Source organism: Mauremys mutica, chromosome 4, assembly GCF_020497125.1.
Source record: "Mauremys mutica isolate MM-2020 ecotype Southern chromosome 4, ASM2049712v1, whole genome shotgun sequence".
In the NCBI taxonomy this organism is placed as follows: Eukaryota; Metazoa; Chordata; order Testudines; family Geoemydidae; genus Mauremys; species Mauremys mutica.
The window spans coordinates 46,249,476-46,276,621 of record NC_059075.1 but is presented as its reverse complement, the minus strand read 5'-3'; the positions used below and the strand labels follow the sequence as shown (position 1 = coordinate 46,276,621).

General features: G+C 41.7%; 1 protein-coding gene across 5 annotated transcripts in view; it reads right to left on the bottom strand.

Moving 5' to 3' along the window:
- Positions 1-27,146, bottom strand: part of RALGAPA1 (Ral GTPase activating protein catalytic subunit alpha 1) — a 265,455-nt gene that overhangs the window by 227,461 nt on the left and 10,848 nt on the right. For all 5 annotated transcript variants that reach the window (XM_045013658.1, XM_045013659.1, XM_045013660.1 and 2 more), the window contains exons 2-4: positions 8,861-8,971; positions 7,902-7,951; positions 2,032-2,089 (exon numbers count right to left, since the gene is read on the bottom strand). In XM_045013658.1, the coding sequence (XP_044869593.1) occupies positions 2,032-2,089; positions 7,902-7,951; positions 8,861-8,971 (219 nt within the window). The remainder of the gene's footprint in view (positions 1-2,031; positions 2,090-7,901; positions 7,952-8,860; positions 8,972-27,146) is intronic.

Below are 27,146 nucleotides of genomic sequence, written 5' to 3'. Positions count from 1 at the left end.
AAATACATTTTAAAGATGTTCTTTGCTCTTTACTTAACTGCAGATGTCAGAGTTCTCGGTCAGACTTGATAATCTTTTAAGCAAGTCCTTGGCAATCTCCAATTTACTCTTGGTGAACTTATTATCCTCTGACAATCACTTCAATGCCAGAAGGGGGAAAAAAGATCACCTGCTACAAGATCTGTTCCTTTTCTCATAATCAATACCAAAAAATGTATAGAAATGTAGGGTGGTGTAAATAAAAGCACAAGTGGGCAAAGGCTCTTAATTCATCAATGCTGTTGCTATTCAAATGTCTAGTTTAGGGTTATACTGGATAGCTTGTGTTCCAGTGTTTCTCTTTTTTACATTAATTCATTACCAGACAAGAAAAGGTTTTCCTGGGTCATCTACTGTAATTCGTAGCATAGAGCAGGATTTTCCATCTACATTATCTTTATGTTTTCTCTAATATTGTTCTTTTATACCAAACTCCAGTAATGGTGCCTATGACAATCAGGGTCCAGACACTCCAGGTGGCATGAACCCCAAAGAATAACGTTATTGTGTTAAAAAAGTATGTCAAGTAAGGTCTTTAACCTTGTAATGTTCTGAACTTAATGGTCTTTAGGAGATATTTATAAAGACTGTGGTTTTGAATTTATATATAAAGAAAACTGTACTCATAATTTGTGCTAGAACATTCAGCTCCACCTCACAATAGGGTGGTAAGTAGTGAAGACTGGGAAAGGATGCCTCACCAAGCAGATGAGACTAGCTCCAAGCACCTAGCACTGTACAACCGGAAAAAAAGATAACTAACTAATGAACCATTAACATCAGTAGGAAGGCACTAAAACACCCCAGCTATAAAGTCAAGAGGGGACTTCCCCCACCCCGAGTCATTAATCTGATGGGGGGGGGCCCACAAAACTGCAAACCTTTTTTAGAAGGGAAGAGGTTTGAAGTGAAATCTATCCAGAACTTAGACATGAATCATAGAATCTCAGAGTTGGAAGGGACCTCAGGAGGTCATCTAGTCCAACTCCCTGCTCAAAGCAGGACCAATCCCCAGACAGATTTTTACCCCAGTTCCCTAAATGGCCCTCACAACCCTGGGTTTAGCAGGCCAATACTCAAACCACTGAGCTGACAGTCCTGAAGGTGGGAGGCTGCCTGAACGCTGGATCCCCACTGTGGCAGTGGGCATGCTAGGAAACTTTTCAGAGATAACAGGTAAGTTTCATTAGAAATGGAAGTTTAATTTGAAAGCTTGTGGTTGCATCTTGATGTTTATCTTCTGTGTAACTTGTACCATGTGTTTGCTTCCCCTTACAATTTTCAACTTTGAATCTATGATTTTTCTATCAAATAAAATGTTTCCAACGTGCAAAGTACGTGGCGTGTGCGCGTCAAAGCAAGCAAGCTGTTGTGTGTGTGGGGGGGGGGGGGGGAGAAGCAGGTTTCATGCATTTGAGGGTGATGAACCAGATGGGAAAAGTGCAACTGTCTGGTAGTTAAGAACTCGGGATAGACTGATCTGGAGAGACTAGGGACTAGAAGGGCTGCTGGGGTCACCCTGAAAGGAGTAACTATTCTGGTGGAAGCCAGGGTGAGACTTTATACTTCTGGGCTGGCTAGTGCTATCAGGGCTCTGAGCCATAGAAGTAAGGCACCTGAAGTTACAAGGCAGGCAGTGATAGAAGCCCTTGCTGATCTGAGTGATCGCCAAGTGTCACAGTGCCTTAACTATGTCTCTAGAAAAACCATTTCATAATATCAGTTACCTTATTGTTAAGACACTTAAGAACATCCAGACTAAGTTTCGTTTTAAAAAGTTGCAGAAGTTTCAAGTCCTTGCTCATTATGCCACTTTAAGTATGTAATCCCTATCCCCTCCTTTATGAACATCACAGAATTATCACGCAAATAAAACTGTCAAACTTAAGACATTAAAGAACTCAATTACACTTTATATAGTATTTTGTTTGATTCTATTTTTTTTTAAACCACTTATAAAAAACAAGGCTTCTTTTTTAAATACAAACTCACCAATACTATGAAACTGCCACCTCTGGTGAATCCTTTCTGGAAGAAGTTGTAAAATTTTCTACAAAAGCAAAAGCCAACAATCCACACTACACAGTTATTACTTAAAAAACGCAAGCTAGAAATACCAAAGATTAACAGCAGTTATCAAGGGAGAAAATGTAAGTTTTCTTAATTAATAATGCTGTCTTTTTGTGGCATCCACCCATCCCCAAAAAACAGCCACCCACAGGAAGAAGAAAAGCAAATTTTTAGAAAATTAATTTTATCTGAATCCAAGATACAAGTTAAATATGTATATGCAGCATTTCGCTGTAATTATATAAATGAACAGGTATTTCTAGTGTCATCCCATGTACGTGACCACCTCCAATATATGACAAGCTATAAACAGCTTGATTCACCATTGAATTACATTCTTTGTGGGAACACAAGGTAGGTGCGGTAATAGCTTTTATTGGACCAACTTCTGTTGATTAGAGAGACAAGCTTTTGAGCCACACAGAGCTCTTCTACATCTGGGAAAGGTGCATCTTAGCTAAATCCAATGTAGAACAGATTGTTTAGCATAAGTAGCTAGCACAGTCTAAAAGGACCATTCAAGGTAGAGTGGCCCGTTAACACCTCTACAGTCATAGGATAAAAAGAGAGGGTTAGCGGGTTACAGATTGTTGTAATAAGCCATATATATATAAAATCATGAATATATATATAAAATCATAAAATCATATAATATATATATTAGTGTCTCTGTTCATGATTTTTAGTATCTAGCCGAGTGATCAATTTTAAGCTCCCACGCTTGTCTTCTGAAAGTGTTATGCACGTTTCCTTTGAGGGTGAGGACTGATTGATCATTCTATATCTGACCTCTTTGTGAAGTGTTCACCCACAGGTGATTGATAAAAAGACAAAAATATCCTTTTTCCTGAGAGTTCATTTGAGAGCATAGCAATTGTCTGGTTTCACTCAGAGTTATTGGGGCATTTAGTGGCCTGGATGAGGTATGCCACATATTGGCCTGGTCTACACTACGCGTTTATATCGAATTTAGCCGCATTAAACCGATTTAACGCTGCACCCATCCACACAACGAAGCCCTTTATATCGATATAAAGGGCTCTTAAAACCGATTTCTGTACTCCTCCCCGACAAGGGGAGTAGCGCTGAAATCGGTATTGCAATGTCAGATTAGGGTTAGTGTGGCCGCAATTCGACAGTATTGGCCTCCGGGAGCTATCCCACAGTGCACCATTGTGACCGCTCTGGACAGCAATCTAGAGTCGGATGCACTGGCCAGGTAGACAGGAAAAGCCCTGCGAACTTTTGAATTTCATTTCCTGTTTGCCCAGCATGGTGAGCTGATCAGCACAGGTGACCACGCAGAGCTCATCAGCACAGACAACTATGCAGTCTGAGAATCGAAAAAGAGCTCCAGCATGGACCGCACGGGAGGTACTGGATCTGATCGCTATATGGGGAGAGGATTCCGTGCTAACAGAACTCTGTTCCAAAAGACGAAATGAAAAAACATTTGAAAAAATTTTCAAGGCCATGATGGAGAGAGGCCACAGCAGGGACTCAGTACAGTGCCGTGTGAAAGTTAAGGAGCTCAGACAAGCCTACCAGAAAACCAAAGAAGCAAACGGAAGGTCCAGGGCAGGGCTGCAAACATGCCGCTTCTACGCTGAGCTGCATGCAATTCTAGGGGGGTCCGCCACCACTACCCCACCCCTGTCCGTGGATTCTGAGGTGGGGGTAATCTTAGCCTTGCCTGAGGATTCTGCGGACGGGGAAGATGAGGAGGAGGAAGAGGACGACGAGCTTGCAGAGAGCACACAGCACTCCATTCTTCCCAACAGCCAGGAGCTTTTTCTCAGCCTGACAGAAGTATTCTCCCACCCTCCCAAGCCACTATCCCAGACAATGAAGCCATGGAAGGGACCTCTGGTGAGTGTACCTTTGTAAATATAAAACATGGTTTAAAAGCAAGCGTTTAATGATTAATTTGCCCTGAGGACTTGGGATGCATTCGCGGCCAGTACAGTTACTGGAAAAGTCTGTTAACATGTCTGGGGATGGAGCGGAAATCCTCCAGGGACATCTCCATGAAGCTCTCCTGGAGGTACTCCAAAAGCCTTTGCAGAAGGTTTCTGGGCAGGGCAGCCTTATTCCGTCCTCCATGGTAGGAAACTTGACCACGCCATGCATGTAGTAAGTAATCTGGTATCACTGCATGACAACGCCTAGCTGCGTATGGTCCCAGGGTTTGCTGGCATTCAAGAAACATCCATTCTTTATCTCGTTGTGTTATCCTCAGGAGAGTGATATCGTTCATGGTAACCTGGTTGAAATACGGGAATTTAATTAAGGGGACAGAGATGGTTGGGCTGTTTGCCTGTGGCTTAAAAGAAATCCTTCCCTGCATTTAGCCAAACAGGGGGAAGGGGGGGGTGATTGGCGCTGAGCTTTTTCGCTAGCTGGGATCTTCCCTGCTACCAGCCACACGGTGGGGGGGAGGGTGGCTAGCAGCGATCTTCCATGATACGAGCCACGTGGTCGGGGGAGGGGTAAAGCGATCATCCCAGAGAATTGGATGGGGGCGGTTCTGGTGCTGCATGTTAACAGGAAAGAAGCAGCACTCAACGGGCTCTGCTTGCTATTTGGGAAAGGAGGACGCTGGATATATGAAGGCTGCAGAAGCCGAAAGACAATGGCTTACCATGGCCACATGCAAGCCGAATTCTAATGCCCGGACCTGCGTCTGTGATCTCTAACACCAAAGTCGCAGTCACTCAATATTAAGATGCAAAATGTGACCTTGTAGTGAGATTGCATGTGCTATGTAAGGTGAATAGTGTTGTTCACCGTGAAAGTATAACCACTGTTCTGTAAAATGTATCTTTTAAAATACTTCTCTCCCTTTTTTCCCTCCCTCATGCAGCTGCAAATTTTTCAAGTCTCCCTCCTCCATCCCGAAGGCTATCTCAGATAAGACGGCGGAAAAAAAGACGCGAGACAAAATGTTCTCGGAAATCATGGAAGTGACCCACAATGAAATAGCTCATCTGAACGAGTGGAAGGATGTGGTATCAAAGTACAGGAAAGATGCCAGTGACCGTGAGGACAGGAGGGACCAAAGTGAGGATAGGAGAGACACTCGAGATGAGAGGTGGTGGCAGGAAGATCTGAGGTGTCGGGATGCAACTCTGGGGCTGCTGCATGATCAAACAGACATGCTCCGGTGTCTGGTGGAGCTTCAGGAATGGCAGCAGGATCACAGAGTGCCACTGCAGCCCCTGTATAACCGCCCTCCCCCCTCACCATGTTCCTTAGTCGTCTGGTGGGTGAGGAGGCTAAGAACGTGTGGGGGAGGCTCCGTGCACCCGCCCATTCCACCCCAGTGGACAGCCCAACCAAAAGGCTGTCATTATTGTGAAATTTTTTTAGTGGCCTTTTCCTTCCCTTCTATCCTCCTACCAAATCCCACCCAGGCTACCTTGTCCGTTCTCTCCCTCTTTTTATAATTAATTAATTAAAAAAGAATATATTATTTTTAAACTAGAGTGATTTTATTTCCTTAGGAAGCAAGCGGTAATCGAAGGGGGAGGGTGGGTGGCTTACAGGGAATGAGTCAATCAAGGGCGGGGGGGGGTCATCAAGGAGAAACAAACAACAGTCACACCATACCCTGGCCCATGATGAAACTGGTTTTCAAAGCTTCTCTGATGCGCACCGCTTCCGGGTTTGCTCTTCTAATCGCCCTGGTGTCTGGCTGTACGTAATCAGCGGTCAGGTGATTTGCCTCAGCCTCCCACCTCACCATAAAGGTCTCCCCCTTACTCTCACAGAGATTGTGGAGAATACAGCAAGCAGCAATAACAATGGGGACATTGGTTTGGCTGAGGTCTGAGCGAGTCAGTAATGTGTGCCAGCGTGCCTTTAAACAGCCAAAGGCACATTCTACCACCATTCTGCACTTGCTCAGCCTGTAGTTGAACAGCTCCTGAGTACTGTCCAGGCTGCCTGTGTATGGCTTCATGAGCCATGGCATCAAGGGGTAGGCTGGGTCCCCCAGGATAACTACAGGCATTTCAACATCCCCAACTGTTATTTTCTGGTCTGGGAAGTAATTCCCTTGCTGCAGCCGTTTAAACAGAGTAGTGTTCCTGGAGACGCGAGCGTCATGAACCCTTCCCGGCCATCCCACGTGGATGTTGGTGAAATGTCCCTTGTGATCCACCAGTGCTTGCAGCACCATGGAAAAGTACCCCTTGTGGTTTATGTACTGGGTGTCGTGGTGCTCCGGTGCCAAGATAGGGATATGGGTTCCATCCATCACCCCATCACAGTTAGCGAATCCCATTGCAGCAAAGCCAGCCACTATGACCTACACATTTCCCAGAGTCACAACCTTTCGTAGCAGCAGCTTAGTGATTGCTTTGGCTACTTGCATCACAGCAGCCCCCACAGTAGATTTGCCCACTCCAAATTGATTCCCGACTGACCTGTAACTGTCTGGCGTTGCAAGCTTCCACAGGGCTATCGCAACTCGCTTCTCAACTGTGAGGGCTGCTCTCATCTTGGTATTCTGGTGTTTCAGGGCAGGGAAAAGCAAGTCGCAAAGTTCCATGAAATTGCCCTTACACATGCGAAAGTTTCACAGCCACTGGGAATCGTCCCACACCTGCAACACTATGCGGTCCCACCAGTCTGTGCTCGTTTCCCGGGCCCAAAATCGGCCTTCAATGGCTAGAACCTGCCCCATTACCAGCATGATCTCCAAAGCGCAGGGGCCCGCGGTTTGAGAGAATTCTGTGTCCATGTCCTCATCACTCTTGTTGCCGCGCTGCCATAGCCGCCTCCTCCTCGACTGGTTTTGCAGGTCCTGGTTCAGCATTGACTACACGAGAATGCGCGACGTGTTTACAACGTCCATGATTGCTGTCTTGGGCTGAGCAGGGTCCATGCTTGCCGTGCTATGGCGTCTGCACAGTTCACCCAGGGAAAAAGGCGCGAAATGGTTGTCTGCTACTTGCACAGAGGGAGCGGTGAGGCAGGGGTGAGGCTGTACCCAGAACCACCCGCAACAATGTTTTTTGCCCCATCAGGCACTGGGATCTCAACCCAGAATTCCAATGGGTGGGGGAGACTGCGGGAACTATGGGATAGTTATGGGATAGCTACCCACAGTGCAACGCTCTGGAAATCGACACTAGCCTTGGTACATGGACGCACACCGCCGAATTAATGTGCTTAGTGTGGCCATGTGCAATCGACTTTATACAATCTGTTTTAAAAAACGGTTTCTGTAAAATCGGAATAATCCCGTAGTGTAGACATACCCATTGTGTTAGGCATGTGTAGGATCCAAGGATGACTGCAGAGATGTTAACAATAATCTGCCTTGAGTGGTCCCTTACAATACATGCTAACTACTTACCCTAAAAAAATCAGATCCACTTTGCATTTTGCTGTGATGCTGAAAGTACCTTTTCCAGAACTGAAGAAGAGCTGTGTGTGACTGGAAAGCTTCTCTCTCACCAACAGAAGTTGGTCCTATAAAAGATATTACCTCATCCACTTTTTCTCTCTAATATCCTGGAACCAACACAGTTACAAGTACACTGAATACATTATTTTTGGGGCAGTTAATATTTAACCTGTGTAGTTGCACCCAAGGAAGCAGACAATGGGCCCTACCAAAACCATATTCACCAATCCTCCCCATGAAATTATATGATTTGCTCATTCCAGGTTTGCTCCAACTTCTAACAGCCTAATCCTACAGTTCCATTGTGTTAAAACCCAATAACTTTTCTGGCAAATTATCGGAGTCAAAAAACAATACTGGAAGATTCAAAACATCTTACCTCAAAAATAAAAAGTATAGCATCTAATTCTTCCCTCTGAGACTTGTGACCTAAATTTAATTTAAAAAGAATCCTTAAATTATGTAGTTTTCATTATGAAAAGTCATTTAAGGGCCCATTGACTAAAAATATAAAATACACAAAACATCTATACTTCTACAGATACAGAAAGTAAATTTCTCACATTCCTTCCATTGCATTAAACCATTGCATTGGTTTAAAATAGTACCCTGTGTTTTTACATTATATTTAGAGTCTACAGATGACCACACCTGCAACCGAATGCAACTATGGAGCTAATGACTAGTGTAGTTACTAAAAATATAAAATGCAAAATATTTTGCAGGGATAACAATACAAAACCTAGATGTCAGTGGAATTTATTTAGGTTTCAGAGCAAACTTTTAGATTTCACTTTAACTGCATTAAAATGTGAAACTGCACTATTAGATAAAGTTTTGAGTTCTGGTTTATATTTTTCTCTCACAGAATATTAAAGCAAGCTCTGGAATAGAGTTATAACATTCAACAAGAGAGAATTAAAGAACTTTTTAACAAAGGTGATGTTTTTTGACCTGCTCACCCTCCAGATCAAGTTATACCACACACTTTATGAAACATGCAGTATTTTGGGAAATAAAAAAATATTTCTTTAAATCTGTTTACAAGAACAGAGCTAGCTTAAAATTTGAAGATCCTCAAATCTGCAAAAAGATTAGAAAGGCTAGCAGGCAAGCTTTTTCTCTCCTTGCCCAATATGAGTGTCAGTTGCTTCTCCCTTTGACTCTTGCTAAGAGTGATCCAACTGGTGAACCTGCCTTGGATCTCTCAACCTACACAGATAGTACCAAACAGTTGAGCACAAATGATGGAATCAAGGCCAATCCTGCTTCAAAGTGTTAATAAACATCACTGCAGAGAAAGAAATTTCAAATTTGAAAGACATTAGAAATTCTTACCTTTCTGTTTGAGACCTACTTCAATAGTCACAAAATTTTCAAAGAACACATAATATATAGGTGAAAAGTGTAGGTCAAAAAACTGTTTAAGATCAATGGACTCTGCATTCTCTGAAAGACAAACAGAAGGTTATTTTTCTCTCATTATCTAGCCTTATGGTTCATCAAGTTATATCAATGTTTAATAATACCGGATGAGCAAGACGTTTAGGATGACGAATATAGTCAATATAGAAGTCAAAGCACATTTACAATTCTGGCTAATTAAATTCAAGTTGGTGGGTATGGATTGCTTAGTATATAGTTATGTTTAAGCAAGACAAACAATGACCATTCTTTCTTAAATTATTTTTGCATGCAAGACATCAACAAAGGTGTCACACCAATTCCATCTTAAGCATTCCTTGAGTGCGGGTCACTTTAGTATCTAGAAACTCGTAAGTAGTTCCCAACCTGCACCCCAACCCCCTGCTCTGAGCCCCCGCCACATCCCACACCCCTCCTGCACTCCAACCCCCAGCCACAGCCCACACCCCTTCTGCACCCTGAGCCCCCTGCTTGCACCCCAACCCCCTGCCCTGAGCCCCCTGCCTGCACCCCAACCCCCTGCTGCACCTCAACTCCCTGCCCTGAGCCCCCGCCACACCCCTCATGCACCCTCTGGGGGCAGGGAGGGGGCGGAGTTGGAGTGAGGACTTCAGGGAAGGGGTTGGAATGGGGGGCAGGGCCAGGGGCAGCGAGGAGGGGTGTCAGTGATGCGGTCCTCGGGCCAATGAACTAGCTCTCATTTGGCCCTCATGGTCATTTGAGTTTGAGACCCCTGGCCTAGGATCTTTCCAGCAAGCTGATGAAGTGGGTTATAGCCCATGAAAGCTTATGCCCAAATCAATTTGTTAGTCTCTAAAGTGCCACAAGGATTCCTCGTTTTTATAAAAGAAGTGACATCATCACTTGACCTTATTCCCCTCACAACTCAACACCTGAAAACAAAGACAGAACTGGGGAGGTGGTCCCAGGCTGAAGGAGAGTTCCAGCCTGTGTATGGAAGATTTTTAACCTGCACGTACTATCTATCTATCAGGGTGAGACACTGCTTGATTCAAATCCTGTCCAGTTTATAGAACTCAGATTGTGAATTTACTTTTATTTCTTAGATAACCAACTTTGATCTGTATGCTTACTACTTATAATCACTGAAAATCTTTCTGTAATTAATAACCCTGTTTTATGTTTTAGGTAAAACAGTGTGTTTTAGTTGAAGTGCTTGGGAAATATGCAGGACAGTAGAGCTTTGGGGTCCTAGGCTGGGGAGCTGGGAGAATTGGCGGGAGACTTTCTATTATTGGTTCATGAGTGGTTGGCAAAAGCATTCATGTCACTCAGTTGGGTATGTTCCTGTCTGTGTAAGTGCAGTACCTGGAGAGCTTTGCCATTTATTGTAGAATCACAGTGTGAGAGGGAGCCCAGGCTGGTAAGACAGAGTACTCAGGAGTACCCACTTCCTGGTTGCATCCTGGTGAACTCATCACAACAGTAATGAGGAACAACCAATTAAAGAGGATGGCTCCAAGTACATCAAGTTACTAATTGTTTTTTCTGCTGCCCAAGTCTGCATTATTGCCATCTCTCATAATGTTATTCCAAGTATTGCCATTTATTTTAAAAGGATGCTCATGAACATCTGATTTCTTCAGTCTTTTTCAGCATCAAAACTTCAACTGTACCAAGTTTTGCCCTTACTCAAAGTGACTATCAACAATGGGGCGAATACCAGATTGCCCTCAGGGAAGATGGTGGCCCCTTAACCATCACATGAGGACCAGGAAGCAGGGATGGCATGGGTAATTTTTACCATGATAAATCATGGTTGTAATCACACTAGAAAAAAAATTAGTTTGTCCGAGTTTAAGGCATTTTCTATTTTAAAAATGGTTTTGTTAATGCACACCACATAACACTTAGTTTGAGTAACATATTCAAATTTTGGTTACATAAGGCAGTAGATAAGTAGATTAATTTGGGATTGAACAAACAGACTACGGTGGGCTTAATATTAACGTGTAATTATAATACTGAACATTGGAATGTCTACACATTTTGGTTCAGTATTTTCTCAAAGAAGTTATACATATGGCTCATATTTCAGTTTTCAATATTATATAAACTGAAAAGTCAAAAACATTCTATTACATGAAAATGCAGAGTTGTAGGCTTGAAGCATTAAGTAATCAGAAACAGAGCTGGCCATTTGGCCACACAGCATTCTGTAGCAAAAGACCAACTTTGATGTAGTGGACAGACCGAGTCTACTCTTCAGTTTTGAGTGGATGTTTCCAAAGTTTGAAAAGATTCACTCTACACTTGCTGAATACTGATGCAGTTATATTTCCAAGTTTAAGCCAGTATTTATGGCTAAATACTAGTGTCCTAAACTAGTTTTTCCTTCGGAAATTGCCAACCCTACCAGGAAGGGGACAGAAGAATATGGAGGACCAGGAATGGAACTGTGATGGCATCAGGAGGGAAAAATCTGGGTAGATAAAAATCAAAGATTTAAAATAAATAAATAAATAAATAAAAATCTGATTTTTTTTATAAAAAGGTTTTTGAGGGGAAAAAACCTATCTAAAGAAATAGTATAGCTCAAGGATATCTCATCATGGAATAGGGATTATAAATATTAATTCTATAGTATGAGACAATATATTCATGTAACATTTAAGAAAAGTTTTGTAAATGAGTTCCAGTAGTTCATGGATTAGGGACCCACAGGGGCGGCCCTAGACTAGCTTCCGGCAACTGGCGCCCTAGGCGAACCATGCAATCGGCATCCCCACCTCCAAGGGCAGATCTAGGCTGAGGTTTTTGGTAAACTGGGAAATTTTGCCCCTTTTTTCCTTTTAATGTTTTTACTTAAAAAAAAAAAAAAAAAGAGGCTTAATTATTTGGTCTGTCCGTCCATCCAACCAATGTTTCTGAGATCAGATAAAATAGACACAATTTTCAGAATAGATTTGTACACGACAGCTAGGTATTTCAGTCCAATTTCAAATAAAAATGCATTAAAATGTTAATTATAATTACTACAAATCCAAAATCATCCATTACGCTATCCTGCTTTAACTGCCATTACGCTATCCTGCTTTAACTGCCATTAATATAGAAAGAAATAAGAAAACTTTTCAATGAACTTTAACCTGTATTTACAAAACACACCCCGAATAAAAAAAAACTGTGCTCTTAAAACATGACTTTTCTTGCTTTAAGTTTTGACAATTCAGTCACTAGTTCTTTTAGATCCAGTTTTCCAGCTATTTCATGCTCTATTGACATTGTGGCAAGTCCAACAAGTCTCTCTTGCACCATTGCTGAACGCAGATGTGTTTTTATCAATTTTAACTTTGAGAAGCTACGTTCCCCACTAGCTGCGGACACAGGCAAAGTTAAAAGAATGCATAGAGCTATAAAAATGTTTGGAAAACTGTATGAGTTTATTTTCACAAACAAATTTCAGTACTTCTTCAGGAGTGGAATGTTTCTTAAGTAGTCTTGAAAAAGCCTTAAGCTCACTAAACAAATCTGTGGCATCAATAGTCTTTTGAATTTTCATGAGTCAATGCCAACTCCAGTTTTATACAAAATTCTCTTATCTGTTTTGCTGTTTTCTTTTGCAAGCTGTGGATATCATACGGAAAGCCAAATACTGACTCTAGCTGCTGCATCTCTTGAAATCTTTCATCAACCGAGTGAATAGCAGTATCAAGGACTGCAAAGTAGAAATTCACTTTGAACCTTTGTTTTGGGTTCTGAATGGGTGTGTGTCTCGTCCTTCATAAGAAAACTGCTGTTTCTTTTGCTGAATTGAACCAGAGCCAGTTCACAATTGTGTTGGAAAGTTTATTTCTTCAGCAAGCTCGAGAGAATCTACCAGTGTTCTTTCAAACTCTTCATCAATTCTGAACTCCTCCAGAATATTTTTAGTTTGCTGCAGTTTTTGAATAGCAGAATGTATGTTCAAGTTCTTTTCCCGAAGCTGCTTACTAATGAGGTTAATCTTGAAAAGGATATTACCACAAAATGAGTGAAGTTACAAATTTGAACTTGCAGAAGCTCTTGCAAATGGCCTTTCCATCTGAATGTGCTGTATTGTCAGATGATCCAGTAAAGTTAGTATCATCAGAAATTTCAATTAGGGAATTATAAATGTTTCCAAGTGCATAGTGAAGAGGCTTCAAAGCATCAATGCAACTCTCCCATCTTGTTTGACTAAGTGGTTTCACAGTTAGAGAATTCACATGGCGAGTCAGAATCTCCCAATGGCGTGTTAAGTCTGAGAAAAAACAAACACATTGCACTAGGTCAAAGAAACTGCTTGCCTCCAAAACAGCATCTAACAGCATCATTGACAACCTAATTCAGAGAATGCACACTGCAAGGAACGAAAGGCCCTAGGATTGATTTCCATCATTCTCCTTTGCACACCATTGTCTTTACACTTCATATTACTCCCATTATCATAGCCTTGGCCACGTAAGTTTTCAACAGATAATGACATTGTTTCAAGCTCTTGTAGAATAGTTTCAGTCATAAACGCTCCAGTTGTCTCCTTCGGTGGTACGAAACCCAAAAAATGTTCCTTTATGAGCACTTCAACATTATCTTCATCTGCAGACTTTTCCATATCCACAAAACGAATGACCGTCATTTGTTCAATATGACTAGCATCTGGTGTACAATCCAGTATTACTGAAAAGTATTTTGCAGAATGGGCAGTTTCTACAATTTTCAAATCCTAGAAAATGCCACTAAAAAGAATCAGTTCATTCTGCATATTTTTTCCTAAGTAATGAACCTGTGTTTCATGATCAGTTATTTTACGTAGATGCTCCTTCGTGACTGGATTAAACAAAGCTAGATAGTCAAACTTTAAAAAGTTTCCATTATCTGGACTGTATAATTTTTCATTTCTACTGTGGCCACAGAATGCTAAATTTTGCCCATCGAGAACTCTCACTAAAGCAGATGCTCTAATATTTGTTGCCAATATTCTTCTTTCTTTGATCACACAAATTCTCTTCATCAATAGTTTTCCCTTTTTCATTTGTAATTCAAGTTCTTTCCAATTTTGAACACATTCCAAATGTTCTGTACTTCTTTCATGTGAAGAGGAAATTGAAGATGTGTTTTTCCAGTCCTTCGAACCATTTTCAGTAAGTGATGTACCAATTGCTTGATTTCTAAACAATGTGCAGCAAAATCAAAAACAGAGTCCTTTGACACTGAATATTGTAACCAGTTTTGATGACTTTCTTCCCCATTGAGTTTCCTCTTGTAATGCTGAGCAGAGAATTTTCTTTTATTTCCATCCCTAGGGAAGGGAAATTAATGAACTTGTTCGGGTCCATGTTCTACGAGAATTTGCCACACACTGTCATCACATCTGAGCCATGAAGCTGGGTCCCCATACTGTAACCTGTTTGTAACTTCCTCATCCTTTCTTCCTTCTACTTCATTTACTTCAATTTCTGCACGTGTCTCTGAAGGGGACTACATTTTCTCTACTTCCATATCAGTCTGATGCTGTGAACTGCCTTCATCTAGAAGTAAGTTTCCATCATCTTGAGTTTCCAAACTGCTTTTTTGTTGATGTGAGCTACCCTCATCTTGAAGTAATATACCTTCATCTTGATGTTCCAAACTGCTTCCATGCAGATGTGAGCCAACCTTCTCTTCAAGTAAAATTCCTTCATCTGGATGCTGTGAACTGCTTCCATCTTTATTTGGAAGAAAGAAGATATTTCAGGAAGGATCCCTGCTGTTTTGCTTGGTCCTTTTCCTTCTCAGCCTTTCGTTTATGATACTCAGCTCCTGATGGTTTTCTTTTTCCTCTTTCTGCCATGGGGCATTTGAATATTATGTACCGTGCTCCCGACTGAAGCATTATAGCATTAAGGATGGCTGACACACCACATGGTTGGCGATTTAAACCACATTGCAGCCATCCCAACACATCTTTTCACTGCTTAAAGGTTCAATGTTTAGTTACATACACTCACTTACCTATTAAACCAGTTAGTTACAGCGTTTACACGGAAACAAAATGACCTTTTTAGACGTTATAACCTGACACCAGTTGTTTGGAAAGTAATCCCCTTCTTCACGGTTACCCGCTTGGAGTGGGACATCACTTCCACAGTCTAGTCAGCATTAATGCTGTTACTTTTCTTTTATGGACCTTATTTATTACATGTGAACCAGTTATAACAAAGAAAAGTTCATAACTATACAGCCCGATAATAACGCTAAGGTTTAACAATGCTTAAAGATACTCACATTTTGGATTTATAATGCTGAAAGACAATCTTTAGTCTTTGGCATCAAGAAACAATTTTACACAGTATTCACTCAATTCTTAGCCATCTACCTGTGACGTGTGTTAAAACGACCATTTGACATGTATCAACTTGTGATATCTCCTTCTACATGAATTTCCGGCTATGCAACCTTGATGTATATTTGTGTTAGGTGTCACTAGCATTGCAGCTCTTGCCACTGGCGGATGTGTTTCATTGTGGTTGAGTTATTGCTTATCAAATTGCAGAGTGGGTCATCTTGACCCTACGTTGCAAATTGAAAAATAAATTAGCTAAAATATTATTTATTTTTGCAGTAAAAAAAGATCTGACATTAATAAATTCTCAGAAACGTAGAGAAATGAATTATAATTCATATTCCTTCCATACGCGCACAGGAATTGAAATAATGACATCTTTGTTATTTTATTTGTTCCCTCCCCAATCTTTTTCATTTTTTCCTCCATTTTTTTTTATTTGATTTTTTCCTTGAATGTGGCGCCCCATTTAACTTGGCACCCTAGGCAACTGCCTAGTTCACCTATATGGACTGGCCGCTCCTGGGCACCCAATCTTATGGGGCTCCAGGGACTTCTGTATAGATTATTTAGGTTAATCTTTCTATCTACCCAATGAGATTCAGTGCTCAGATACCATCAGAAATGCTTAGTTTTGCAGTTCTCAAACTCTGGATTGTGTCTCCAGAGATAACATGCTTGTTAACAGCAAAAAAGGTTAAATAAATAAATGTGAGAAATAACAGACCTCAACCCTATTGTTCCTCTGCAAATGTGTGTACACAGAGTCACGCTCTTACCTGTCTCTCTAAGTGCAAAGTTTTAAAAAGTTCAATAAACAGAAGATTGTTGAGGGCGGAATAGATCTGGACAAGAAGTCTGGAGATAAATGTGAGAAGGAAGGGAAAGGCAGTACAAACAAAAGTGAAACTGTTTGAGCAGCATATTCCATAAGTCTTGAGGTCTGAGGATAGCCTCCATTGATTTGAGATCTACCACAGTGGTCTCCAAACTTTTTTGATTGCACACCCCTATCAGTAAAAAATTTGAGCATGCACCCCCAAATTTATGTACAAATTATATACATGTACTACCATTTTAATATATTATGTACATTACAAAACATACACAAAAAATATAAATTAAAAAAGGATGACAAAAAGATGAAATAAAATAAAAAATTAAAATATTGTTTATTAACAGTACAAAAAAACCTTTCTGCTCTCACAAAAAAATATTTTTTAGTGAGAGCAATGTAATTGAATATGCATCATTATTTCTGAACATCTTGGTTTAACACTGATACAGCGATTCGAAGGTCTGGGTTAGGGTGCGGGACGGTGCTCAGGGTGGGGGTATGGGAGGAGGCTCAGGGCTGGGGCAGGCAGGAGGTGCAGACCACTTGTCTGGGGCAGCTCCTGTTTGGTGCAGGGAGTGTACAGGTGGCTCTGCGCAGCGCAGCACCGCCCCCATGGCCGCGATTCTGGGAGCTCCCCCCCCCACACACACCCCCGAGGGGGCAGGCAGGGCCACCCGGAACACAGGGGCTTTAGGGACTGCAGGGCCCTGGTCTAAGAGGGCCCCAGGGCCCTGGCCTGCAGCTCTAAAGCCCCTTTCGGAATGCGGGCCTGCGAGCACAGGCCAGATGACTCAGGAGGAGCAGGGCAGCCACGCAGCGAGCCGCCGGAGAGAAGCGGCACTTTTCCCTTCAAAGCACCACTTCTCTCCAGCTGGCTTTGAAGGGGAAAGCGCCACTTCTTTCCGGCCGCTGGCTGCATGGCTGCTCCTGCTCCTCCACAGGCCGGAGGACTCAGGGCCGCATTCCGAAAGGGGCTTTAGAGCTGCAGGTTAGGGTCCCGGGGCCCCTTTAGCCAACGGCCCTGCAGCCCCTAAAGCCCCTGCATTCCGGGTGGCCCTGCACACCCTGGGGTACATGCATCCCCACTTCAGAGACCACTGATCTACCATACCATTCACTCACTAAAAGGGAAAACCTATAATGTCAGCAGGTCACAAAAGAGACCCAGTTTGGGAATATTTTAATGAAGTTCCTCTACCTGTGGATAAAAACAAGCATGTGTGCAAAATGATACAAGGCCTGGTTGCCCGAATTAAACAACGTCATGAGAAGTGTTCCTTCTCAGGAGGAAGCTGCATTGAAGATGATGAAAGGAACATGTCTGAAACATGAAGGACTTTAAGGTTCGTAAACTTTTTTATTTCATGCTTCTTTTTTAAGGACTGCCTGTCTTCCTTCTGGACTGTTCTTGAATTCTCATGTTTGAGCAAAAAATATAGTACCATAGAGTAACAACTATCATTTTAGATGCAGTTGTGATAAAATAAATAAATAAATAAAATAGCTGAAATAGGCAGATCTTCCTTTTACAATTTCACCTTTAAAAATGGTACTGAGTGTCAATGAATGCAGTAATACTAAATGAGCAGTATGGTAATAATTTAATAACTGCATTGACTTATTTTGTTTAGGAAAATCCATCCTCAACATACAGGATTCTGAAGATTATCCACCTCCAAGATCACCATCATTTTCTATAGTTTCAGAATTATCTGCCAATGATAGTGTTTCAGTCACATTATATATGGTCACATAGCCACAGTATATCATCTGTAGCAAAAAGAAAAAACCCTCCATCATCCAGAAACCACCATAGATACATTTGTGATAAGAACCAGCAGATTACAAAAAAAGGTAATTGATGAAAAAATTGCCTGTTTATGCAACAAACTGTTCTTTCCCACGCTTCATTAACATGGTTCACAGTCATTAAGACCAGGATACAGTCCACTCAATGGAGCAGATGTCACAGGCAAATTGCTGGATAAGTGTATGAAAGAGAAATTGAGCAGTGTGCAAAAGGTCTAGAGGATGAAATTGTTAATCTGCGTCTTGATGGGTGGAGCAATGTCCACAATGATCCTGTTGTATGTGCTTGTGTGACAACAGAAGTAGGGAATGTCTTCCTTAAACAATTGATACAGCAGGAAATGCACACAGCAGAATACTTAGAAGTAGCAGTAAAAGCTATAACAAACTGAAAAAAATTCAAATTTCTGGTATGCAGCTTGGTCACAGACAATACTGCAAACGTGTATCCAAGATGAGAAGAAGTTATTAGAAGAGAGTCCCAAGCTAATAACATACGGTGCTCATTTGATGCACCTCCTAGCCAAAGACTTCAGCCTTTATTTCTGGAACACTGATGTTGTTGAAATTGCAAAATACTTCCATAACAACCACTTAGCAGCAGCTGCTCTGAAAAAAGTGGGCAGAACCAAGCTAACTCTCCTACAAGATGTGTGATGGAACTCAGTGGAGGACTGTTTTGAGCACTATATCAAGAACTGAGCTAATCTGATGACCGTTAGTGAACAAAATCGTGAAAAAATAGATGGCACTGTCACAGCCAAAGTTCTCAACATTGGGCTTAAGAGAAATGTTGAACCCATGTGGAGTACCCTGAAGCCTATTTCTGTAGCCTTGAACAAAATGCAGGGAAATAGCTGTTTTATTGCTGATGCTATTGAAATTTGGAAGGAACTGAGTGAGATCTTAAAGAGAGAAAAGTACGACAGAGTTAAATTACAAGCATAACAAAAAAAAAAAGGGACAAGCACTATTTCCAGCTCATTTTCTTGCACATAGTCTCAATACTCGGTCCCAGGGTCAAACCTTAACTGCTGAAGAAGAGGAGCTGGCTATGACATGGACATCCAGCAATCATCCCTCCATAATGCCAACTATAATAAACTTCAGAGCTAAGGGTGAACCATTCAAGAAATATGTCTGCTGACCTTTTAAAGAAAGTCACGCCAGTGAACTGGTGGAAGTCACTTAAGCACTTCGATTCAGAGACTGTTGAAGTGATGATCTCACTTTTAACAGCAGTAGCTTCTTCTGCCAGTGCAGAAAGAATATTTTTCTTCCTTTGAACTAATTCATTCCAAAGTGAGAAATTGTTTGGGACCTGAAAAAGCAGGAAAGCTTGTTTTTCTTTTCCAGATTATAAACAAACAGGAAAATGAAGGTGAAGACAACGGAGTTAGCTGCAGAAGCCAATATTTTAAGTTTCTCATGTTGACCTGGCTGACAGAGTCGGTTTGTTTGTTAGTTACATGAAATATTTTTTAAAAATTTTAGTTCAAAATAATTAACAAAAACAAGTCTGATTTTAAAACTCTTGAATGTTTAACTAAATTAATATGCTTGTTTTGTTATAATATTATATGTCTGCTGTTGAAAAAAAATCCAGAATACGTAATATTGTTTTAGTTAAATAAAACAATTTAAATGCCTGTCTGGTGATATTCTCCTCCTAATACAGCATGGCAAGAAAATCCTCCAAATATTAATGATTAACCTGTTGAATTGGAGATATTTCACCTCCCAATGACTTCATAAATATCTGCTTCAATTACCTTTGGTAAATGAAATAACCAAACAAACATTCATTTTCTGATATAGCTGTAAAACTAATCTGAAACGTTTTCAAAATAAATCGCTTCAAAAATATATAGTGTGCACCTTCTAAAAATGAAACCTACATCTTTGAGTTGAAGAATATGTATTACGGTTATAACAACCAACAAGAATGCACTTTTATGTAGAAATCCATGATTAAATCGAGTCTTCCTGACTAGTGATTTAAATCATGATTTAAATCAAATCCACCCTGTGGGAAATGTTAGGAAACTGGGCATGAAACAATGAGGAGTCAAGGAATGAGTGGCAGGAAACAGACTGGAGGGAGTAAAGGGCAGCGCCACCCGAGGGAGGGGGGGAGCAAGTGGGGCAATTTGCCCCAGGTCCCGGGCCCCACAAGCCCTGGCCCGGCAGCAGTCCGGGTCTTCGGCCGGCATTTCAGCAGCGGGGCGCCCTTCAGTTCTGCCGAAGACACGGAGCGACTGAAGGGCCCCCCGCCACCAAAATGCTGAAGACCCGGACCGCCGCCGGGTGAGTAAAAGCGCCGCAGCTTCCCTGCTTTGCCCCAGGCCCCGTGAATCCTCTGGGCGGCCCTGGTAAAGGGGCCCATGAGGAAGTAGAGAGGGCGAATGTGATAGGTAGGAGACTGAGAGAAAGAGAGGAAAATACAGGGGCAAGTGATAGTAGCGGGCAGAATCTCTGGGGGGAGCATGCAAGGAGAATGGGAGTGGAGCAGCTGCCTATCTTGTCAAACTGGGGAGAGGAATGAAATGGCACCCTTTCCTATGCCCTGAAGTATGGTGAACTAGGTGGAAATCCTGCCTGTCAACACGCAGGGAGGCTGCATTTGTGTGTGTCCTCTAAAGTTTCATTTTGATCCTGAAATGATCACATACACATTGTGAATTTGTGGCTTTCCCAAATGATAAAACAAAAAGAAGTGTGATTTAATGATTTTTAAAATCTCTTTTTTAAACCATTCGTATTTTTTAACGTTTAGCAATTGCAATACTGTTCCTTGCTCCTACGCCTTCAAGAGATTAATTAAAGGTTTGTCTAGATGAGGGAAATCTGTAATACAATTATATCCATGTAGTTACACCAATGTAAAACCCTAACAGAGGCACGCTCTACTGGTGCCAAATGGGGCTTGCACTCACCCCAAGGTAAGCCACACTATCACAAGCCTTGTTTTACACACAGGAAATATAGACATACTGCACCAATCTCTTTACACGTGTTCCAAGATGGGTTTCTATAATACTCCAGCATGGAGCCTCACGGCTTTCTGACTCAGCCAGGATGCCAATTGGCTGAGATTTGATGATACTGTGATGTGATATACTATTATAATTAGGTAACTACCTATTCTGATTAGACCACTAATCAACTAACATGTCTGAATTTCTTAATTTTAGGAAACTGCTCATAACTTTGAAGTATATGATATGGGGAAAAAGAAAGATTAAGTAGACGGAACATTTTAGCAGTTTTCAGTAGTGAAAATATTCCATCCTGATTTCCTCCTAACATTTACTTAACAGCACTAGCAATGGCAAATTTTTTGGAGTTCAAATAATAAAATGATTCAAAAGTCAATGGTTGCTGCAAGAAATTCTATTACTCCAGGCTGAAACAAATCAGAACAGAATATTTTTTTTAGTACTTTCTCTTGTACATGCCATGAAAATATTTGCTGTATTAAAGTAGTAAGAGTTTTCTGTTAATTGTAAAACAACTTCCACAGCAGGAAAGTACAAAGTATACATCTGGTTTATTTAAAATATAAAATTGTTTAGGACCTTCATTAAAGGATAGTTTTTCCATGAACAACCTAGTACACCTCCTTTTGGCACTGATCCTGCTACATGTTGTGCACAGGGGGACTCCCTGCACCCATACGAAGTCATGTATGAACAGGGGTCTCCCCCCCACACCTGCAATGGGTTGTTGATCTGGGGCCACAGGGAAGTATATATACACACCAATATTTCCTCCTCAGACCTGATTTTTATAAAGGAAATGTGGTGCTCATTGTATGTATCACACCAACAGTCCAGGAGAAAAGTCCTATATCCTTTGAACAGGTACAGGATGGGAAATGGCAGTACAGACTTCAAGACCAGATGATCATTAAGCCTGACCTCCTAAATGACACAGACCATAGAATTTCACCCAGTTACTCCTGAATTGAGCTGATAATTTGTGTTTGACATATCTTTCAGTCTTGATATGAAGACATCAGAAATGGAGAATCCACCAATTTCATTGGTAGTTTTTCCCAATGGTTATTCACCTTCACTATTAAAGATTTGTGCCTTAATTCTAATTTGAGGTTGTCTGACTAACTTCCATCCATTGATTCTTGTTATGTTTTTCTTTACTAGATTAAACAGATCATTAGTACCTGGTATTTTCTTCTCTTGAAGGTACTTATACACTGATCAAGTCACCTCTCAGTCTTCTTTTTGATAAACTAAGTCTCTCATGGCAAGGAATTTTTTCCAGCCCTCAAAACATTTGAGTCTTTTCTCTGCACCCGCTTCGTTTTTTCAATAGTATTTTTCAAAATGTGAACATCAGAGCTGGATGCAATATTATGGTATCAGTCTCATCAAGTTGTATAGAGAGGTAAAATTACCTCCTTCCTCTTCCATTTATACATCCAAGGACCACATCAGCACTTTTTGCCACTGCATCGCATTGGGAGCTCATGTTGAATTGCTTGTCCACTGTGACCTCTAATCCTTTTCAGAGACACTGCTTTCCAGGATACAGTCCACCATTCTGTCGGTACGACCTGCATTCTTTGTTCCTATAATGTATAACTTAGGGCTTGGCTACACTGGAGAGTTGCAGCGCTGGTGGAGGCTTTACAGCACTGCAACTTAGTAACTGTCCAGACCTGCAAGGCACATCCAGCGCTGCAACTCCCTGGCTGCAGCGCTGGCCGTACACCTGGTCTGCTTGGGGTATAACGAGTGCAGCGCTGGTGATGCAGCGCTGCTCGTTAAGTGTGGCCACACACTAGCGCTGTTATTGGCCTCCAAGGTATTAGGAGATATCCCAGAATGCTTTTAACTAAATTACTCTTTGTTTTGTTATGATGCCTCTCCTTGTTTTGTTGTGAACTCGGGCTCCAGGAGCTGCTTATCTAAAAAAACAAACAGCTCCTGTTTGCTGTGATCAATCTGTAACTGACTGAACAATCAATTGAGATAACCCACTACCTTACTGTGAATGAGGCAGGCAGGGGGATGAATATCTACAGCCTAGTGTTTGCTTGAGGAGAGAAACGGGGGGAAGGGGAGAAAGGGAGTCTGTTGGAGCAGCTGCTTATCTGGTCTGCAGGCTATTTGCAGTTAAGATTGAATGAGGGGTCGAGGAAATGTTCAGATTTTCAAGGCAGGGAGCTGACACACAGTGTCGGCTCCAAAAATCCACTCTCTCTCTCTCCCCCGCTCCCTGTCACACTCCACCACACCCCCCTCTTTTGAAAAGCACGTTGCTGCCACTGGAACGCTGGGATAGCGGCCCATAATGCACCACTCCCAACAGCGCTGCAAATGCTGCAAATGTGGCCACACTGCAGCACTGGTAGCTGTGAGTGTGGCCACACACCAGCGCTTTCCCTACACAGCTGTACGAACACAGCTGTAACTCCCAGCACTGCACATCTGCAAGTGTAGCCAAGCCCTTAGCTTCCTCATGTTGTTCCACCATCAGCATGTCTCAACCCTAAACAGAGATGTTTACCACCTTTGGAGTAAAAAGGCAGTTCAGTCTCATGGAAGCTCAATCGTTGTTTCGTTCGCCAAGATGGCATAACAAAGTTGAAAGTTATGGTGGGGATTTCTGGGACATGAGCACCCGTTCATTACGAACTGCACCAAGACCACCAGCTTCTTTTATGTAGGCTGAACAGCTATTGGAAATTAATTGCCAGATGTGACTTTCTACAGGACTTTGAAATGGATTCTCTCCATCCTCCCATATTTCTTGACGTTTTAAGGGGTAAAGATGGGATGGGTGAGGAAAGTTGAGTAGGGTGACAGTGAGTAAGAAAAGGTTATGAAGCAGTGGGAAACAAGCTGAATCCTTCAGTGTTCATTTCCAGACACTTTAATGTTTGGATTTTTAAAAAGGTACCATTTGTTTCTTACTGAATATCGTGTAATCTTGGTTGTGGATGTTATTGGGACTATAATGAAACACCTTCAACCTTAACAAAAGTTAGTTTACAAATAGATCTCTGTATCCTTGATCTGCAGCTACATATTTCCAAAACAATCCAATTTATTCCTTGTTTTCTTGGTAACCTATGCTCTAATGGAAATAAAGCCTCAGAAATAGATCTGGCACCATGTAATTCAGTCAGAAAAGTTTGTCGGGGGGTGAGGGGAAGAGAGAGGAAGGGAGGGGATAATGTATTTCTATATTTAGAGACTAGAAGGCCAAAGCTTGAACTGTATAAAAATAGCTCTACCATAGTAAAGTTCACTTTCCCAACATCATTACAAAAATTCTGAGTGTAGAATAGGAAGATACAGTTCACTTAACACTTTGCTATCGCATAAAACATAAGAATGCAGTACTTAAGTAGATAATTAACTCTCAGCAATTTGAAAAATGTATTGCCAATCTCAAAATTTTAGAATACTTTAATATTCTACTTTAAACAAATACCTTGTAACTGAAAAATTGGTAAGAACCTGTAATATCTAGTCACTAGTATGCCTTGTGTATGGTGTATGTAACTTTTCCTTAACACTTTTTCCCGCATTTCTCCAATCTAGTCTTTATGTTCTTTTAGATGTATTAGAAAGAAGATTTTAAATTAGTTTGTCTGTTTAAATTAAAAAAGTTAAATAGGTGAGCATTTTCCAAGTTCATTTTATGACAAAATGGGTGTCTTATTTTAGTTAACCTGACAGAGAGAAGCAAGGAGAAATACAATGAAAGAAAAAATAAAACTGTAATTATGTAAAACCATTAAAGAAATCCACAATTGGTATGTAAATACCATTGGATAGTCACATCCCTTAAAAAAAATTAAAAAAAAAACAACTTTGAACAAAGGTTTAATGTAGTTTTGAAAAAAGAAAAAAAAAGAAAAAGCCTGAAGTACACTGAATTCTCCACACACATGCAAAAATACACTAACAATTAAAAAAGAAATACAGGTACTTCACAAGCCCTATTATAGAGGTGCCAAAGGAAGACAGCAGTTACCCACCAACAGGGACTGTTAGCTGGTAAAGCAACTTAACATGACCACATGAATGGGTAGCAAGTGCCTGAAATCTATTTACCTACTTAAGATTTTATAGTGGCCAGGGACAAGTAAATATAACATGGCCATTTTTAAGTTTACTTCAAACTATTAGGGAAGAGAGAATTTTCTTGTGCATTTCATGCATTTCTGAAGTTGATGCTTATATCCTCAAATTAATATTTTATATATTACCCATAATAGGTAGATTGAAAGATCCAGCCACATCATGAAGTACAGTTGAATACAGTTTAGCTTACTGAACCTCCCACATTTGTATTTATATGCAAGTTGGATTTAGCAAAACAGACTCTATAAAGAGGGATCTTTCTGTGCTTTAAAGACTTATTATTTGTATTTCATTTAGCTTTTTAATGCATTATTTTTAGGGTTTTTAGAGTGACAGCCCTGAACATTAAAGATCTCTACTGATTCACAGAATCACTACTGCAGACTCAGTGGCAGTGCAAGCTTCCCTCACACACCCCTGCTGAACAGGAATGTGGCTCACTGGTGGAGATTATCTACTGTTGCAAGAGGATAGTTCACTTTCTCTGGCTTTGGCTACACTTGCATTTCAAAGCGCTGCCGCGGCAGCGCTTTGAAGTGCTAAGTGTAATCAAAGCACCAGCGCTGGGAGAAAACTCTCCCAGCGCTGTCCGTACTCCACTTCCCTGTGGGGAATAACGGACAGCGCTGGGAGCGCGGCTCCCAGCGCTGGGGCTTTGACTACACTGGCGCTTTGTAGCGCCGCAATTTGCAGCGCTGCAGAGGGTGTGTTTTCACACCCTGCTGCAGCGCTGCAAATTTTTAAGTGTAGCCAAGCCCTAAGTCTCCTACACTATGAACAAAATAGCAATTTGATAACAGCTTTGTCTGTTGTGGACACTTTGTCTTTAGAAACTGCATGATATTACCAAGCCCTTACAGTCACACCATCAATCATTAAATGGCAACAACTTCTGGGCACTATGATGGACAGAGGTTCCATTCAAGTCAGTGACCTATATCTAAGGTACTTATATAGCCTCCATTACCACAGTATCCGAGTGTCTCACAAGCTTTAAATGCACAGATGTCCTATTATCCCCATTTTACAGAGGGGAAATTGAGGCACATAGACATTAAAACCAAGACTTTAAAAAGGGACTATTGATTTTGGATAGCTATATTTTCAGGTACAGTAACTCCTCACTTAACGTTGTAGTTATGTTCCTCAAAAATGTGACTTTAAGCAAAACGATGTTAAGCGAATCCAATTTCCCGATAAGAATTAATGTAAATGAGGGGGTTAGGGTCCAGGGAAAATTTTTTTCACCAGACAAAAGATTATATAGTAAGGCATTCCCTGGGAAATCTCTCACCCTTTGACTTCACCACCTCAACCAAGCTTCACAATCATCATCACTGTGTACCAGTATTAAATTGTGTGTGTGTAAGTTTTAAACCATCAATTTAATACTGGTACACAGTGATGATGATTGTGAAGCTTGGCTGAGGTGGTGAAGTCAGAGGGTGAGATATTTCCCAGGGAATGCCTTACTCCTAAATGATGAACTAGCAATTGGCTGAGCCCTCAAGGGTTAACTCTCACACTCTGCAAGGCAGCAGGAATGGAGGGAGGGGAGACAGCATGGGTGGGTGGGTGGGTGGGTGGGTGTGTGTATGTGTATGTATATGTGTGTGTGTGTGTGTGTGTATGTGTGTGTGTGTGTGTGTGTGTGTGTGTGTGTGTCGCATTTCCCCTTTAAGTACTTGACCCTACTCTTAAGCACACTGCCTTGTTAATTAGATCAGCTTGCTGAGACAACAGCTGCTTCCAGCAAGCTCCCTCCGTCCTGAGCCCTGGTGTGTCCCCTGCTCTATGGAAGATGGGGTAAGCGGGGTGCAGGAGCAGGGGGGAGGGGGACACCCTGACATTAGCCCTCCTCTTCCACCCCTTCCCCCTCACCCCCCGCACAGCAAGCAGAAGTCTCGGGAGCAGCTCCAAGGCAGCGGGCAGGAGCAGCACATGGCAGTGGGGGGAGGGACAGCTGAACTGTGGGCAACTGATAGCCTGCTGGGCAGCTGCTGCACAGGGAACTTAGGGGAATGGGGAGCTGACTAGGGGGCTGCCGGTCCACCCTGGTTCCAAGCCCCCACCAGCTAGCTACAACGGGCTGCTCTTCCTGCAAGCAGTGGACAAAGCAGGCGGCTGCCA